At 31.7% G+C, this 19281-nt stretch overlaps 1 protein-coding gene across 2 annotated transcripts in view; it reads right to left on the bottom strand.

Annotated features, from left to right (window-relative positions):
• Positions 1–19281, bottom strand: part of LOC126744024 (probable G-protein coupled receptor 158) — an 80156-nt gene that overhangs the window by 10422 nt on the left and 50453 nt on the right. For both annotated transcript variants that reach the window (XM_050451333.1, XM_050451334.1), the window contains exons 5-8: positions 13613–13681; positions 13334–13483; positions 6838–6993; positions 19–129 (exon numbers count right to left, since the gene is read on the bottom strand). In XM_050451333.1, the coding sequence (XP_050307290.1) occupies positions 19–129; positions 6838–6993; positions 13334–13483; positions 13613–13681 (486 nt within the window). The remainder of the gene's footprint in view (positions 1–18; positions 130–6837; positions 6994–13333; positions 13484–13612; positions 13682–19281) is intronic.

Here is a 19281-nt window from a genome sequence, read left to right as displayed (position 1 = left end):
TTTTTTTAATATACATACATGAAACTGTGTCCTGGCGTTCCTACTTGCGTAAGCCAAATGAATCCCAAACACCAAAATCGCAATTTCTCCAACCTCCGTGACATAGTCCCACCACAGATACTTACACCCCTGAAACAAATATAATTAATTACCCAAACCTAAAATAAATCATTTTATAAATGGCCATTTATAAACATATTTTCCCTCTCCACCCTTTTCTACGCCCGAAGTTTATACAAAACATCGACAGCTATCGTTCCCTTGTACACGTTATAATGAAAAACCGGGTAAAATTTGGCGCTTTTAAAATTTTGCTAAATCATCGACCTTTCTACCCATTGAGCCGCCTCCTACGTCTCTTTGTTCGAGCCCGTTTGCCGTAAATTTTTCGCAAATCGAAATCCTTTCCATATTTTACGTTTATATGACCAGAGCCGGTTCTGAATAACATACAATATACATACTAATTAAAATTTTGTGTACATGCCAAATCCTATTAAAATCCATTCTGCGTGTATAGGCAATCAACGTAAACATAATGGAGTTGCATTATCGTAAAACGCAATTTAAGCTAGATATTGTTAGGGTATATAAGCTTTCAGATATTATTTAATAAAGTGGGAATATGATGTGCACATAACTATATTTAGATTCCTTGAATGATGCACTTAAAACCAGAAACTTAATAAAGTTGGCTTGGCTGGTCCACCCCTGACTTCTTTTCCCTCTCTTTTATGTTTACTTCCATTTTCGTACACTCCTATATCTGCCCTAATATTAGTACTCATTGACCTCTTTTCTCTCACCCTCTTCCTCATCTCCCTCTTGTAATTATTAATTAATTAGTGACGTATTTACTTCATGATAAAAAATCGATTTTTCAGATATTATTTTTCTATTTAGGCCATCGTAATGGCCTCAGTAGAGTAAATTGAAAATATTCAAAAGTTACAGCTAGTTTACAATAAAAAGAGATAAATGAGATCTAAATCAATAAATCAGAATTAAAATGAATGTATGTCAATTGAATTGCATAATAACTCGATTATTTATAAATTTGATTTCCATATCACTCTAGAGAATACATAGTAATAAATAATTATTAATTTAGAGGATTTTTTTTACTAAAAGGAAAAATTAAAATATGCCTATAAATTTGAAACTAATTTTTTGAAAAAAATTTTTAAATCCCTACCTAAAAACATAAAAAAATACCGTAGCTTAAGAATCTTAAAATTAAGTAATATTCATCGATCGCTTCTCTAATTAAATGACCCGCTAAGATAAACAATAATGATAGGGTGGTAATTTTAATATAGGGGTACCGTATGATGGGGATGCAATATTATTGGCTTAGAAATTTAAAAAACCGTAATTAAAGTATAAAAAAATATGTGTATTGTATTGCACTTTTGAGATAAATATTTATCGCACTAATGATTTTTAGGTTACGTTTACGTAGACCTAGGAAACAAATTATTTTTCTGCAGTCAAGGATAAAATATTTATCTTAGTAAGATTTATTAACACAGAACTAGTAAGCCATATATTTAAATAACCCGGAATAATAAAATAGTTTTCTTCGAGAATAAAATCTCTTGACATTTTGTGACCTATAATTGAAAAAAAATTTTTTTAGCGTTCATTTTAAACATTTTTTAGGTATTCTAAACAGCCTGAAGCTCGGTCTTTTTCGGTTTAATTTTACTTTATTTGAAGAATATACTCTCAAAAGTTTATAACTTTTAACTAGTCAGTGGACTCTCACGAGATCTGCATTTATTATCTTCTAAGAAAAATAATTTTACCTAAATTAAATTAATACATTGTAGTATGAAAAAAAACAGTTTCTTAAAAGAACAGTACACAAAAAAATACTAGATATTGTTTGCTGTATTTAATGATAAGTTTTTAGTTTTTTCACAATGAATTTCTAAGACAAAGAAAAACAGCAGTTGCTTCCCTAACACAATAAAAAGAGAACAATTTTGAGAAAACTGTCCGATGATCTCGGACTATAATGACAATATCATCAGCAAACAGAATATTATAATATTAGAAGACTACAGGGGAAGAACGATCTAAGTCACATTTTTATATTTTTGAGAAAAACGAATTTGAAAGTTTGAAGACTTCCATGCAAAACAATAAAAATTAAATCGTTTTGTACTATTTTTTTATTAGAAGTCATTAACATGGGCAATACTTAGGGAGTACTAAAAATCATAAAAAAATAAACAGAATTTAGGAAAAAAAAATAAATGAAGATTCCTTCTTTTCGGTGTACCGAGAAACGATCCAAGTCCACAAGAATTAGGATTGAACGCCGCTATAACAAGAATACAATATTACTAAGGACCTTAATATTTGACCGTTGTAGCTTACCTTCATTCCGAAGTAGCGCGTCATGTTTGGCACGGACATTATAATAGACATTGGTATTGATAGTTACTTTCGCTGAAAAAAAAATGACCTTATTATTAGTAGAAAATATAACTTCATCGCTATCACTTACCATATCTGCATCATCTACAGTCCTATTATTAGCATGATAAGGCAAATTAGTGTAGTAGATTTGTGACGTTTCATCTACAAACTTCTTAAGTTCCTGCAGTTGGTCATACTTCAACTTGGGAATAGGAATGAGGTCATTGTAAAGTTTGTCCGGTGTGGCAGCCGCTATGCCTGGCCTTGGGGGTATTAGAACAAAACTTGACATAGCTCCATTGTAACTTTCTCGCATTTGAATTGTTCGTGGATGTTGATGGCTTATTATTAGTCCTTTTATTGACCTTGTTGGAAATGGGCAGGTTTTTTTATATCGAGGGGTTAAAAATTTTGTCCATGCTTGGAAAATGTCTGTAGTACACTCAATAACATTAAATGGCATTGGTTCAATCCTAGCACTTTTAAAAACCTCGACCTGTTGGGATGGAACTTCAACTCTTGTTTTCTGTTTGATGAGGGCAAAGTCTTTATCGGACTCTAAGTACGAGTGCCCCCGAATTGGAAATGTAATTTTGATTTTATCAAACCTACCTTCTTTCTGGACCATATGATGTAAGAGGCGTATAATGGTGTAATTCTTATTTTGGCCTGCGCATGAGTCGCAAAATATTTCCAAACATCTAACAGTTTGTCCTAGAATATTATGGCAAAAATCATGTAATAAAGACGCGACTTCATCAGCACCTTTCTTGGCAATAGTCTCAGGGTATGATATAAAAAATAGCCTCATTGGTTGAGAGCTTATGAATATTAAAACTGACAAAGGTCAATTATTGCCTTTTGTAGTATACATAATTGGTAGTAATGTTGGGTGTAGGAAGATTTTTGGAAAAGTCCATGGTTTTAGCTTTAATTAACTCATTTTTTCTGGACTGTATTTAAGCGTGTCGCTTTCTAGTATAGAAAGTAGCTGCTTTAAGTTTATGCAATTTATTTTCATTTTCCAAACCTTTAATTTCATTTTGTAATTCCCAGTGTGCCTCATTTTCGATAGTGTTCTTTAGTTTCTCTTGTAGTGACTTCATTTTAACTATGTGTTTATCACACACACACACGTATCGGAGCGAGGGTACCCGAAACTAATATTAAAATCTTTGACGAAAATTTGTCTGTATGCTTCATAACTTATTGGGTCATTGGGGAATTTGTCGTCGTACATTTTGTGCATTTTCTTAACGTTGAGCTCTTCAGGGAGGTAGATCTTTGATGATTTTTTAAGGCTATAACGTGACTTACTTTTAAAAGATTTTATGTGGTTACACACATTTTCGATTAACTGAGAGCTCAATCGGTGAGGGCGATTCTGATGTTTCTCCCTCATATCAGCAAAACAATAACCGCCTTTCTTTAGGTAGTCTTTCATAGTCATAATACGGCGATTGGTAATCCCGTGTAACGATATAAAAGCTTTTTGACATACCTCAATTTCTTCCATCATGCCGCCCTCACAATCTAGTTTAATTCTTACTTTAAACGTATACGAGTTATCTCTAAGCCTTGCTGTGTTCTCGTTTTGTCTAGGTCTTCTTCTACTAACATTCTTAATCCCGATTAATCCGCATAAATGGCTATTTTGACTATTTCTATTTTCTAAGCTATTAAATTTTTGATTGATTTTTCGTCTTTTTTCAGCAGATATAACCTCAAAACAACGAAATCTTTTGCAGCCACATGCATTACCCGTCTCATAAGGATGATTTCTCAAAAATTTTGTCGCATCACTTACACGTCCAAGCTTTAGTCTTTTTTACTGTTTTTCAAAACACTTAAAGGTATATCACTGTCACATAGCAAAACAAACAATACACAACGCCAACAACCTCTTATGATGATACAACAATAACGACTAAAATGCTAACGAATCTTAAACGCTCATTGTGGACTTCGACCGTTCTTTGTCGAGTTCGGGTGGACTTGGATCGTTATTCCAAAGTGTACCAAACTTATATCGCTGATTTTAGTGGACTACGATCGGTATTCTGAACAATATTTTATGGCACGTTAAAGTACCAGGGAAAGGGTATAACAATAGCGAATAATCAAAAATTTTACAATTTTGGACTTGAATTGTTTTTCCCCTGTGGTCTATATTTATTTTACTTGGGAAAGATTGGTAATATATTGGAAACAAGTAGAGAACCCAATACAAAGCCTTGTAGACTTCTAGTGTTTATGCACATACACAAAGTGTATGTGTTAAGTAACTCAAGTCTGATGATGGCAAGAACACTTGCCGAAATGCATCACTCCTGAAATTAGAGGATTAGCATTTTATTTGTGGAAAAAAGACTTCCCCTACCAACATTTCAATATTATATTAACTCCACTTCAGAATAACTTTTTCCTTAATATTTATTTTAGTAAACATGATAGATTTTTCTTCACCCAACAAAAAGAATTTTTAATTTTTATTATATCATGAAAATTAAAAAAAAAACATATTTTGACAGTAATGATTTAAAGGTTGATTTACTTACAAAAAAGGGGATTTAGCAAATCTACAAATTTTACAAAAATTAATTAATTGGTTCGTCCATTCACTGGAGATCTTGCAACTTCTAAGCTTATACACTCCTCGCCGCTCAACAGTCAGCTCGCAGTCCTCAACATCACCAAATTTTCCGCCTTTACGAAGAGGTTGTAATACATACAATTCTGTACAGGGTGTCCCAAATTCGAGGGTGAGCATTGGAATCACGGAAACCGTAAGAGTTACAGGGTCGGTTAAGTGGAAGCAAAGTTGCGCAATTTAGAGCCTAATAAAGTGACGTTTAAAAAATTTTAAAATTCCAGATACTTCCGAAGTTATCCGAAAAAAATCGAAAATGATCAAAATCGTTTTTACCTTCTATTGACTTTATTCAAAGAGACATCGGAAAACTAAAAACAGTTTTTCATTGCCACTTTTTATGTCCTACAACATGACGCAAAAAAAATTAATCCAACGTTTCGGAGTTCTTATGGGAAGTACTAGAAGGAGTAATTGGATATGCAAGTGCGATACCTCATTTTAAAGGCAATTAAAAATACTTTTTAAAAATGAGAAAATCCAATATGGCAATTGGAAAAAATAAAGTTTATGATGATCGAAAAAAACGAAACATCGGATTTTTTTTTGCGTCATGTAGTAGAGCATAAAAGTAGTAGTGGCAATGAAAAGTTGTTGTTAGTTTTCCGATATCTCTTTAAATAAAGTCGATAGAAGGTAAAAACGTCTGTGACAAATTTCAGTTTTTTTTTGGATATCTCCGGAAGTATCCGGAATTTTAAAATTTTTTAAAACCCATTTTAATTTGCTCCAAACCGTAACTATTACGGTCTCCAAGATCACAATGGTCACCCTTCAATTTGGGACACCCTGTACAGGATCAGTGTGCTATATTCAACTGCGGATTGGCCGATATCAAAAAAAATTATTTAGCTTAAATATTTTTGTTGAAGTATTAAGTATTTAATAATTTATTAGTCAATATAAATTGTAATTTAATGTAAGTTATTACCATTTATATATGTATTTTTATTTTTAATTATTATTCTTTTTTTCCCATTATAAAATAAAACTAAGAACTATCATCAGGGAAAGAATATAATTTAGACTATTTTAATCTTATGATATTTTGATAAATTAAAACTGTGAAACGACTGTGTAAATACATTTTGTATTAGCACCAATAAATAATTGGAATTTGAAAAGGATTTCATAAGAGAGTCATGAATATAGAAAACTTTTACATAGATAATAATTTTTACTGCTTTAAATGCCATTAATGTTTCAAATTGCGACAAGAAAAGAATCGGTAGTAATGACACTTAAAAAACAATACTCTATGGGCTCAATATGTCAATATTATATCAATTTTTTTTTTAACTTTTCCGCAAAAATTTGGATTTTTCGACATTTTTAGACGGCATTTTATTATCAAATGATCTATATTTTATAACTTTATTACCCTGTATTATAATATTACAAAAATTTAAAAAATAACATATAAAAAGAAGTCATAATAAAGGTTTTTTATTAGCTCGGTTAAATTTGAATAATATCATATACAACATCTTGTCTTGACCGAGATAATATACGTGATTCCTATTGTAGGGATGTAATTCCATTTAGGATCAATAAATGCTTCATAAGTAAACGAGATAAAGGTACAAAAAATACGAAATTACATTTCCTCCTCCCGCATGTTCTCATACGTAAGCATAATGACAACCCATTACTTATCATACCCGTGTTAAACCAAGACGTGCCGTGCCGGTGCTAAACTTATTTGTACAACGCCACGAAACAGATGTTTAATGTTGTCTATAAAACTGACGCAATCTTACCTCATACTGTTCCCCGGAAAATGTAGTTCCCAGGAAGAGCAAAGAGTAATTCTCGCTGACGAAATTCAGGGTGAGCGCGGTGAAAGCCGCCATATACGCCAATCCAGATAATATCATTATGAGCAAGTATTTGAGTAGGTCGGTATCTTTTACTACCTAAAAAAAATCAATTTTTAATGCAAATTTATATTGTTGTGGACCTATTTCATATGACATTACGTTACTATTATTAAATTAAAATTTTATTTAGTATCCTATCATAGATACATCGTCAAAAGCACATAATAAAATATAAAATAGGGAAAACGGTTACATTAATTATTTACCTATTTATGGTTCGTTAATAAATAAACATCAAAATACCTTTACTACATATTATGCCATAGAAGAGCATAGGAAAATACAGCAACACGCAAAAAGCATAAATTCTGTGGCGTCTATAAATTCTTCAAAGATATGAGATTGCTAGTCGTCCTATGGTTAGAACCTTTGGTTTGATGCTCAAATTACGAGACATACGAGATTAGAAGACATAGGTTTAAAGTTAATCTTAAAAATTCTACCATATTTTAAAAAAAAAATGAAAATAAGCAAACTTTTGTTGCAATACCATACGATCCTACCTTGACGAGAGGCTTTAATAGAATTTTCAAAGACTTAGCTCAAACAAAGGTCTATCAAAGTTCGACCAAGTTACGAAATCTTTTAGAAAACCCAAAAGATAAAATAAAGACCAATGAAAAGTCTGGGATCTATGAGATTAATTGCAACGATTATGATAAAAAGTACATAGGACAAATCAGAAGATCGATTAGTGTCAGATTTAAAGAACATGTAGCTCATGTGAAATATGGAAGAGTTGAAAAGTCAAGTGTGGCTGAACATGTTTTAAATACTGGTCACTTTGTAGGGATAGACAAATTAAAATTACTCAAACCAGTTAATAACAATAGAAACTTAGATGCATACGAAAGTTTAGCAATATTCAAGAATCAAAAAAACATTCTTAACAGGGATAAAGGTCCAATCCCTTATAGTCAATTATATAGTTTAGTTAGTGTTTAAGATTTGTTTGGCCATGATTCATTGCTTTTTCCGCTCTATTAGTTACATCATTAGTATATAAGGAGATTTGTAAGTGTTTTAATTTAGTTTTAATCTTCGAAACACGTGTCGAGATTAATAATAAAGAGTTTTGTTTAGTGGTAAAACTGTCTCGTAATATGAGATTTGCTAGTGAGATTTTTTTTATTGTGTTACAACATTGATTTGAAGGTAGGAAACCAACAAAGAATAATAGTGTAACAGGATTAATTACGCTTTAGACGGGATCTGGAGAATCCTAACTTTTATTCATTTGGTTAAAATATTTAAAAATGACCTTGTTATAAATCTTTCTTTCAAAACTTTATAAGTACGACTGCTGACTGAGACACCCACCATAATTACAATTGCCTTCGATTTTTAATGGAATTCGCCAATGTTTTTCATTGAACCACTATCAACGTCATCTCCACTTTAATTATTTGTTATTGTTTACAATATGCTGTGCATGGAGAAGATTTCACGGCAATTGAATTATTACGATTTGTCCCGTATTTGTACTTTCTAAAGTAACGAGCGAAGTTCCTCAATCTCGGGTCATGCCCAGACGTCTTTTAGACTGCTACTTAAGCAGTTCCGCGACGCATCTGGAGGTCTTTTCCAGCTCCTGCGTCTGTCAAAGGTGAACCGTGCTGTTTGCTGTGACGGAGAGAGATTAATCGTGCCGTGAAATAAATTTGGTATCATCTCTATCCGCCAGCACATTTTTAGCTAAATTAATACTAAAAACTAAAATTCATTAGTGTTTCTTCATTTTCAATCAAATATTTTTTGAAGCCGGATGCCTTTTGAAACTTCGGCTCCTTGAATATGAATTTGTAAACCGCTAACCATGATCCAGCAGTGATGAGGATTTTGTCCTGAAGCCAAAAAGCAGATAATTTCGCCGCTCTTAGCCGCGTCAACCCACATGATGCCTTGAGCCCTATGTGGTGAGAAATAACCCATCGCGGGCTCTCGCTCCCGAAAGAAGAACACCATGGATCTTGACCCGTAAGCTTACTAGTCTTTTTCTTTTCCTCTTTAATTGATTTTAACCATATTCTTTTGATTTATTTGTCCTATGATTTAACATGAATTTATTGTTTTAACACCTTCTCATTTTAATCTTTAAAACTAAAGTTATATTTATTTTCTAATTATGTAAATTAAAACAATTCAATGTTACGCTTTATTAGGTAATGCTTCCGAAGTGATCACTCACGAATTCAGGTACCTTTAGGTTATAAACTTATGATATATATCTTTTATTATTTTTGTTTACATTTTTAATACCATCATGAATATTTACTTTCCATGTAGATTTTGTTTGCCTTACAACTTTAATAAACTCCCTATTTAAATTAAAGTAAGGTGTTTTACTACTGAGAACCCGTGAAGCCGGCCTGATAGGTTCTTTTTTTATCATTTAAATTTAACAGGGTTTCTGGAACCTATCAGATCTAGGGAGTTGTTCTTGTTGTTTAAAACTTTTAAATCAAGACTGTCGAACAAACTCAACTCCCTAGAAATAGTCCCTGTAAACCGGTTAGTCTTGCCGGATTATTATTTTTGTCATAACAGTAACAGAAAGAGTTCACCAAACTGTTTAAAAAGATAATTAGATCCGGAACCATACCAGATAAATAGAGTGTAAGTATGTCTATATCTATACATAAAATAGAGTTATATTTCTCTCTATCTGAACTTGGCCCTTAAACTCTTTACTAAAATCATCGCCAATGGACAAACAAAATCATGGAACGTAGATTTAGTCTGCTGGACAGATCGACAGTGGACGCAATATTTATATTAAGCCAAATGACAGAAAAATCACTAGAATTTAGGCCTATATTTGTCTGTTTTCTGGATTTAATTAAGGCAATCGACAGGGTCCGAGTAGGTGACGTAATGAAGATTCTAGACCAAAATACCATCATTACCGGTGTCAAAGAATTCTACAAAAACTAAACAGCAGAAGTAGAACGGCAATAAAAACGACAGATGGACTGTCTAAAGAAGTTCCAATTAATACAAGGTGACAGCCTTAGTGCTACCCTGTACAACATTATTATGGACCAAATCATTAAAAATAGATAGGCAATAGCACCATTAAAGTATTATGCTATATAGACGATGCAATAATCCTTATAGCATAGAATGAAGATGAACTACAAGGCCTTTTCAAAAGAAAAGTAACAGCACACAAAGTAACATAAACTTCGCAACAGAAAATGTCTAAAGAATCCATAAGATGTAAACTGCAAGTGGACAAGATAATCCAACAGGTGAGATGATTCAACTGCCATTAGTACCCAATTTGTTTATTGCATTTTTGGATTGCCCTTATAATTCTAAACATTTTTCATGTAGCATGTGCTATACCTAAGACCACGCGTTTTGCAGTTATTTTTATTCAAAATTTGAAAATTCAATATTTCGGCATAGCTAATACGCGGGAAGCAAAATAATAATTATTGTCAATAGTTATTATCGTTGACAGTTCTGTATGCATTTTCGTAACGTTTTACTAGTTTTTCAGCCTATTTCCTTTTTTTTTAACACTATATTACATTAATATGCGGCTTATTGAGACACAGTGCATAGAAATCTTGATTATCATTGGCTACGGTAATCAAGGTAGAACGTATCAGGAAGCTTGTAAGTTTTTTAATTAAAAATACCCCAATCTTTCGCCAATATCGCAATCGATAGTCAAATTGAGCAGAAGTTTAGTCAATTTGGTCATGGAAGAAATGTTCCTAGATGTGGTCGTCCTCAAGTTGATAAATAAGCAGTTAGAGATTTTATTGGCAGTTCAAGATATTCAAAATGTAGCATCTAGGCAAATAGCAAAGAACATGGATATTGGAAAAACAAGTCTTTTTAAAATACTACATATGAATAAATACCACCCTCATAAGATGCAAGTCAATCAAGAACTCTTTTAAGGATACTTTGAGAGGCGCCTTAATATCTGTTTGGAGAATCCAAATTTAGTGGAAAATATACTTTTTTCCGACGAAGTCACTTAAATCTACTTAAATAGTGGTGTAAATACCTAGAACTCTCGGTACTGCTTTAATGTAAATCCCTACTGGATGAGGGAAGGACATACACAAATCAGTCTGAAAATAAACGTGTGGGCTGCGTTATTGGTGACATTATTATCGGTCCTTTCTTTAAAGAAAATTTAACAGGTGAGAGATACCTGACTTTTCTGGAAACGTAATTTGATCCAGCTCAAAGGGTAGCCCTTTTTTCCGAGATAGAACGTCCGGATTTGCCACTCCATAGCATCTGGTTCCAATTTAACTTAATTACCCGACACTTTTTCAAACGGGTGGATTGGAAGGAGCGGTGTTTTTAAGTGGCCACCAAGATCACCCGATCTAACATCATCAGACTTGTTTTTAAGGAGATACCTTAAAGGAGAAGTATTTAAAAACTAACCGACCAATCTAGATAATTAAAGACAACGCATTCGTCAATAAATAATAAATTCGTCAATTAGACTATTATCAATTGACCAACGGAGGACATTAATCAAACTTTCATGAAAATCGGTGGAAAATTGAGGGAATTATATCTGTTTTTCTACATGGTAGTCCTATTAATTTTACATATTTTTTCATATTTAATTTTTTATTTTAAAAATATTTAGTTTTTCAATTTTTTTATAGATACACTTTTTGTTCTAAATTAAATACCCTGCTTACTAATCTAATTTTTATGAAAATCGATGGAAAATTGAGGGAATTATTCCAATTTTTCTACTTGGAAGTCTATTAATTTTACACATTTTTTCATATTTAATTTTTTATTTTGAAAATATTCAGTTTTTTTAATTTTTTATAGATACACTTTTTGTTCTAAATTAAATATCCGATTAAATAATTTAATTTTTATTAAAATCTATAAAAAATTAAGGGATCTATACCTGTTTCTCTACTTGGGAGTCCTATTAATTTTAAAATAATAGGACTCCCAAGTAGAGAAATAAAGCATCATCAGACCTTATAGCTAGATGACCTGCTAAGTACTCAAGTACAATGTACTTAGCAGGTCATCTAGCTATAAGGTCTGATGATGCTTTATTAGCGAAACATGTCACCACCTGATTAATTAAAAAGACATTTTGAGACTGAGAGTTGGAGTTTTTATTTTTTCTCTAGTTACGTAGGTCTCTTTGAGATAATGGACGAGTTCTTTCAATTTCTAAAAACCCTCTCCGTTAATCTAATTCTTATGAAAATCGGTAAGAAATTAAAGGAATTATACCTGTTTTTCTACTTAGGAGTCCTATTAATTTTACACATATTTTTCATATTTAATTTTTTACTCTAAAAATGTCCAGTTTTTTAAATTTTTTATAGATGCACTTTTTATTTTTAATTAAATGCCCTGTTTACTAATTTAATTTTCATGTAAATTGATGAAAAATTAAGCGAACTATATTTGTTTTTCTACTTGGGATACTCTACTCCTATTAATTTTACACGTTTTTTCATATTTAATTTTTTACTCTAAAAATATCTAGTTTTTCAAATTTTTTAGAGAAACACTTTTCGTTCTAAATTAAATACCCTGTCTATTAGTCTAACTTTCATAAAAATCGGTGGGAAATTAAGAAAAATTTGCTAAAATAAAATTATTTTTAAGTTTACGAAGCTTTGTTTTCGTTTCAATAAAACGTTTTAAAAATTATTTTATTTTTTGTTTTCTTCATGACCTTTTTTCATTTTGAATGAGAATAACTTCTAACGCTATAGCATATACTACATGTAAATGCTTAGAATTGTGAGGGAAATCCAAAAATGCAATAAAAAATTAAGTTGAAATTTAAAAAAAAAATCTAGCAAAGCTTTTTTGAGACACCCTGTAAATTTTTTTTTTCGCAAATTATGCCTCAAAAAAAGTTGGCGGGTCCGAGCGATTTTAAAAATAACAAATTCTTACGAGATATTGGATTCATCCCTTACTTTACGATCAACCTGTATGTATGTACAATGATAGATCATATTGATATTTAATAGGTAACTGTCAATTTGCAATGCTCATCCTCTTTAAGTCGAAGCAAAACGCAAACGAGAAAACAAATTAAATAAAGGATCAAAATATAAATAAAACGAGGATGTATTTCCGGGAAAAAATAAAATTGATTAACGGCGCCAGCTGCATTTTACTTAATAAAATTACCAGCGTTCTGTTCCGGCTTAAGACACTTAATCAAATGGCATAATAAACGTCTGTTTCCCGCGTTTCTTTTATTTTCTCCCCTTTTAGGCGACAAAACCGTTGCTTAAAAACTCTCCTTCTGCATCGCATCGGATAATACCTAACATCAATTTATCATGTCCAAAAAATTATAAAATAAAACTAGAACCGGATCTTTTCCATTGTCGAAACTTACCCATCTGTGAGCCTTTCTCGTTCGAAATTCAATGAGATGTCGATAGAGTTTTAAAACGATCGCGCCATAACAAATAATGAATCCAATCTCTCTTATCCAGGGCTCTAGCAGACAACGTTCTATTGATGGTTCTAGACTTCTTATAATCACCTACAAACGAGGTTAGGGTGAGATAGGAACTTGTTTTTCAGCTGGGATAGGGTTTAAAGTAGTTTCTTAATGAATGCAATATAATACAAGAACTAAAGGATTTATTAGGTTAGAAAAGAATATACTTACGGTGCTGTACAAGATTAAAAATCCTAGTAATATTATTTCTAAAATGGTCCACATACCAGTCGCTATAGCCTAAAAAATATTAAGCATATAAATAGTTATCATTAATACATAATATTATAGACTTTAAAGTAAAGATATTGAGTAGGAGTTACAATTTAATATCTGACATAATATAGTAAAACCTTATTTTTTTAGTTATATGAATTAAATATGACTTCGTTGCCAAGATATGTTGTTTTTTGTTCTTGAAAGAGGCTATTAAATTGTCTTTAGTGCATAGCTGATGACACAATGAAAAAATGTTTTTTAAATGATTAATTTAAAAGTTTACCAGCCATTTTTATGAAATTTAAAACACGCTTTTTAAGTTCTAACCAGTGGCGTTTGTAGATGACATTATTTTTTACGATTTCCATTTAGTTCCTGGATTTATTTCGTCCGACACATGATTTTCGCGTACAAAAATGAAATGTATGTATGTTAAGTTTTATTACTGGTAGATTTTTTAAATTAAAATTGCAAGTTGGTTGGTTTCTATAAACATGCAAATTATATCTTTCTCTTGAAAAACAATCCAGAATCAAAAGTAATAAACTTGGACAAGCAACTTTCTCCTTAAGAAATCATAAAGTCTAGTTACTGGTATGGGATCCTAGTTTTTCTAATCCGGGGATTGGGGAATTACCTTTAAGAGGTAATCCGGAAAAGAAGATTGTGACCCTACACCTTTATATTCCTCTTCGTATATATTGACCAAACATTGAGTTCTAAGTTCTTATAATTAAAGAGTTATTAAAGATTAAAGACTCCTTTTTAAATGGACGGGACTTAATTAGGAACCTGTAATGCTAGAGGAAACTCTTTGATTTCCAGATGAAGAAGGGAATAAAATTAAGCTATATAACCAAATATTTGGCCTGTCTTTTTAGAGCGAATTTAGAAAGAAAGGTAGCAACCAAGACATAAAATGTTTGCTAATTAATAAGATTAGGAGTTTAGGAGTCACATCCTGAAATCTGGACTTAAGGGACAAGTAATTCAAGCCGAGCTATGAATTTAATATAATTAAAAAACGATTATGTTAGATTAAAAACGAACGAACATAATTAAAACACGAATTTAAAATAGGCTGGCATTGGTTTACCTTACATGAGTTGTGTGAGTATTAGATATCTTTATTTTCACAATAAGAATGTCATTATTGCATCTTAGTATTCAAATATTTTTGAAACTATCTAAGTCAGCTTCCGCTGGAATACTTTAAGGACAGGATGTAGTTTTAGCTGTAGCTGTTTGGATAACTTCTTTTAGAATTAACCATATAGGTCCTAAATAGCATACTAGCATATAATAATAACATGTAAGGTTAATTATATTTAATATTATCTTTATAATAGTAGAATCTATAAGATTTATCCAAAAAATTATGAACAACATTGACTTAAGAGATCAGAACATTAGATTCTTTTTTGGTTTGGATGGACTTTGCAATTTGCTTTTGAAAAAGTTTTGTGCTATTTTAATAAGGACTTAAAAGGTGCTAAAGGAGGGATAGAATTTAAGATTACTACTTCGAATTTTTTTTATTTTTAGTTGCTTGTGCCAATGTGATAGAGTACAGAAAAAACCAACGTCAGATTTTTTATTGGAATTTTAATTCTGTCCATGATAATTCATGAATTCTTCTAAGTATTAAATTGCTTCCTAAAAATGTCATATCTGAAAAGTTCTTGTAACCTAAGAGTATTAAATGACTATTATTCAGTAATAATACTCTATACAAAGATTTATGAGAGATGAAGCTAGGCAAGGAAAAACCGGAATTTTGAAAATAACATTTTCATCAAAGCCTGTGTTTTTAATTTTTTTAAATAGTGATGTCGTTAATTGTGGTTACATCTGATGGTTGGTATTTATACCGGTTTCCCTGGTATTTTATATTATAATTTCAAACATAACAGCCAGTGTCGTTTCAGGTAGCACATCAGCCATATTAACTCACAGCATCCTAATATAATATGGCTGATGTGTTTCTCCCCTTCATTACAGGCTCGGCATTTAGTGTTTATCATAATATCTCGTTTTTATAGCTTGATACTGAGCGGTTGTAACTAGTGCTTCACTTTCAGTCTTAAGAAATGATAGAATATGTTTTTTTCTACATTAGAATTTTTTAGGGTTTTTTAAAATTGTCCATGTAATGGTTTCTTAGTTCACTTATCTTTCAGCAGCTCATTAGATTTTATTTTAACTTTTTGCTATTGAGATTTTTTTGTGCGTCTTTCGTCTCTTATGTACAATTCATCAGTTACCTTTTTAGCCCTATGTGCATTATGTGCAATTGTTTTTGTTATTGTTTGTGTTTCCAGTATTTACATCATCGCAACGTATTTGTTCGTTTCTTGAAAAATATCTGATTGCAATATTGTATAAGCCATATTATAAGCATCTTCTATTTGTCTTATTTCTCTTTCTACGTCTGATCTTTGAACCTATAATTGTTCGAGATCTACTTTAGGATGTAGTGATCCATTTGCTGTTAACATTTTTGGGTTTTAGTATCAACCTTCTTGATTTAGTCCACTTTCGAGTCTAGTATTCCGAAGCTGTACTCTAAAAAAAGGTACCGCGAGTGTTTTTGCATTGAATTTATTTTCACCTATTAGTTCAGTTTGCATAATTTTCCTAGTTCTTCTGAAATATTCTCTCTAAGAAGCTCTTTCATTTTTCTATGTTCTTTAAGTATTTATATGTATTTTCTGATTCCAGGCTTCGCATTTTCAGGTGATTTTCTGGTTTAAAGTTGTTTATTTTAACTGGTTTTCCTTGATTGATTGTTGAAGTGGCGCATTTATCTAACCCAAATTTCATTTTTATAGATTAAATCATTTTAATCTTTAGCAAGTAACTTCAGATCATCTATATAGAAATGTGTGAAATTATGTTGTTATAGGTTTGTATTTTTTCTCGAATTACTGATCTCTTGACTGAGCGGTATTAAAAAATAATATGTTAGTCTAGTATAGAAGAGAAGAGGAGAAAGGGAGTAATCTTGGAAAATTCCTCGACTTATGGTAATGTGTTCTGCTTCTATGTTCTCCTATATCACATAGTATTATTCATGTTTAGAATTTCTGCAGGATTTTGAATGAATAAGGAACAATATGGTCATCTAAGTGGTATATTTTAAAGTTTGTTCAATCCAGCTATGGAGTACACTATTAAATGCTTTCCTGTAGTGAATCCAAGACACTGAAATGCTTTTCTTTCTAATTTTAAAGTCGTCTGCTATCAGTTTATTTAGAAGCAGCAAGTTCTTGCATCCAAACGATATTTTGGTGCGTCTTTTTGTTCTTCCAAGTAAAGACGATTGGTAACTAAATGCTCGTATATTAGTTTTGATATTGTGGAGGCGATCATCTTAAATATTGCTGATAAGCAGGTGATAGACCTATAGTTACTTAAATTTTTTGTCTCCTAATTTTAAGATATTAAATATATAATACTTCTTGTTGCATTTTTAAAACTGTTTCAGATGTAAGATTCATTTCCCAATATAGAGTGCCGGGCTGTTAGCTTCTTTTAGTCAAAACTTTGTAATTTTATCTGGTCCTTCTGGTTTCCAGTTTTTGCCTGTTCCAGGATATTTTTATACGATTAGTATCCTGATGTTGCATAAATGGTATTTTCTTGGTTCGTTCTTCCTCTTTTCTGATTCATTTGGCATTATTATCATGTATTGCATTCTGTTCCCATATATTGTTCGGTTCCAATATTTTTTTTTTGTAAGTTTATTCTTCCATTCTGATTTTGTTTTCCAATGTTTCGGTAAAAAGGATTTACATTCGTTAATTTATTAAATAGTTTTTTTTTGCTGGTAAAAGTTGCAGCTTCTTTCATATCTCTGTTTATGTTATGCGTATGCTAGGACTTTTTGCTTAAGATTTTCAATTTCCTTTATGATTTCTTCCTTCCTCATTTTTTACGTTCAGTATTATTTTGATGTTTTTAATTTAATTTAGCACGTTCACTGCCAAGCAAAATTTGCAATTATTTCACTAGCGCCACAAAAGTAGGGGCCAAGAAAAAAAAAGTTCTCCTGAAGCCACTTTGTCTAGTCAAAGACTTTTAGTTATTATCACGTCACCTGCAGTTAGTTTTTTTGTAGATGTCATTTTTATGTCAAAAGTGACGAAAATGTCACGCGGTCTAATAGACCGTGGTCGCACAGCGATTTTGCGCAATCCTAACAAGTCAGCACGTGGAGTCTGCTGTCTTTATAATTACATTTCAATTAGTAAACGTTTCAGACGGAATAGGTGGTTTTTGTTGATATTTTTGTTGTGATATGTCCAGGAAACGACGTGCTTTGACGCAAAAAGAGTTACAAGACGAAATGGATCGAATTATGGAAAACATGTCAGATGAATCTTCTCAATCAGAGGATAATGGTAAGAGAAACTTATCTTTATTCCGTAAATCGTGTATAGTCGTGCTGTTTTTTTGTTTTTTTTTTGTAGTGGGCAGATTAGGTTATTATGATATAGGCATATATTTTATACCTATATTTTTTGCTTTATTTACCAAGGTCGTACTACTCCTACATCTGTAGTCATGAGTCTTTTTGAATCCATATTAGATTCAGGCCGTACTCTCGTAACAGATAACTGGTATACAAGTGTAGATTTGGCAAAAAGACTGATGGATAGACAAACATATTTGATAGGGACATTGCGAAAAAACAGACGAGGCCTTCCAAACGATCTGGTAAACAAAAAACTTAAATCTGGAGAAATAGCCGCTCTCGAAAACCAGGATGTCACAGTAATTTCATGAAATGATAAACGTAACGTTTTAGTTCTTTCTACAAAACATAGCAACACAACAGTAGACACGACAAACTGCAGACAAAAAAACTGTAAAGAAGCCTGAAGCTATTGCAGCATATAATGCAGGAAAGTCATCGGTCGATATATCTGATCAAATGACAGCTTATCAGACGCCTTTACGTAGAACCTTTAAGAGGTACCGTAAGTTAGGCGTGGAGATTATCCTGAATACTGCGATGGTCAATGCATGGATTATGTATAAGGAAAGTGTGGATGCCACAATTCCCTTACTTCAGCTTGGAAAAGCTGTTACATATAAGTTATGTGAAGCGCAGGATCCTTTAGAGCAACCGGATGCAGAGATTACTCCAAAAAGACGAAATGAGCAAAAGTGACTATAAGAAACGAAGACCTTGCAGTGAATGCTATGAAAAACTAAGAACCGAAAAAGGATGGAAAGAGGCACGAAAACTCACTAGAGTACGTTTTTATTGTAAAGGTTGCGATGGTGAACCGTTTTTCTGCTTGGACTGCTTCAATAAAGTTTATAGATATGAAAATCCATAGATAGGATTTTTTTTATTATGTTTGTTCATACATTATTATGTAAACTGCTGGTTTTTGTTTTAGATTATTTTAAAAATAAACAATATATTATGTAAAATATTCTTATTTCTCTAACCTACCATATCTAGAAATAAAATATTCAAAATAATAAAAATCATCTCGAGTTCGACATATTTTTAAAAAACTAATATGTTCCAACTATCGTCAGACTCCAACTCGGTCTATTACCAGCCCTAAACCAATGTAAAATAAAACAGTTGGCAAAGGAGGATT

This window comes from Anthonomus grandis, chromosome 13 (assembly GCF_022605725.1).
Source record: "Anthonomus grandis grandis chromosome 13, icAntGran1.3, whole genome shotgun sequence".
Lineage (NCBI taxonomy): Eukaryota > Metazoa > Arthropoda > Insecta > Coleoptera > Curculionidae > Anthonomus > Anthonomus grandis.
This window is presented reverse-complemented; position numbering and strand designations above follow the sequence as displayed.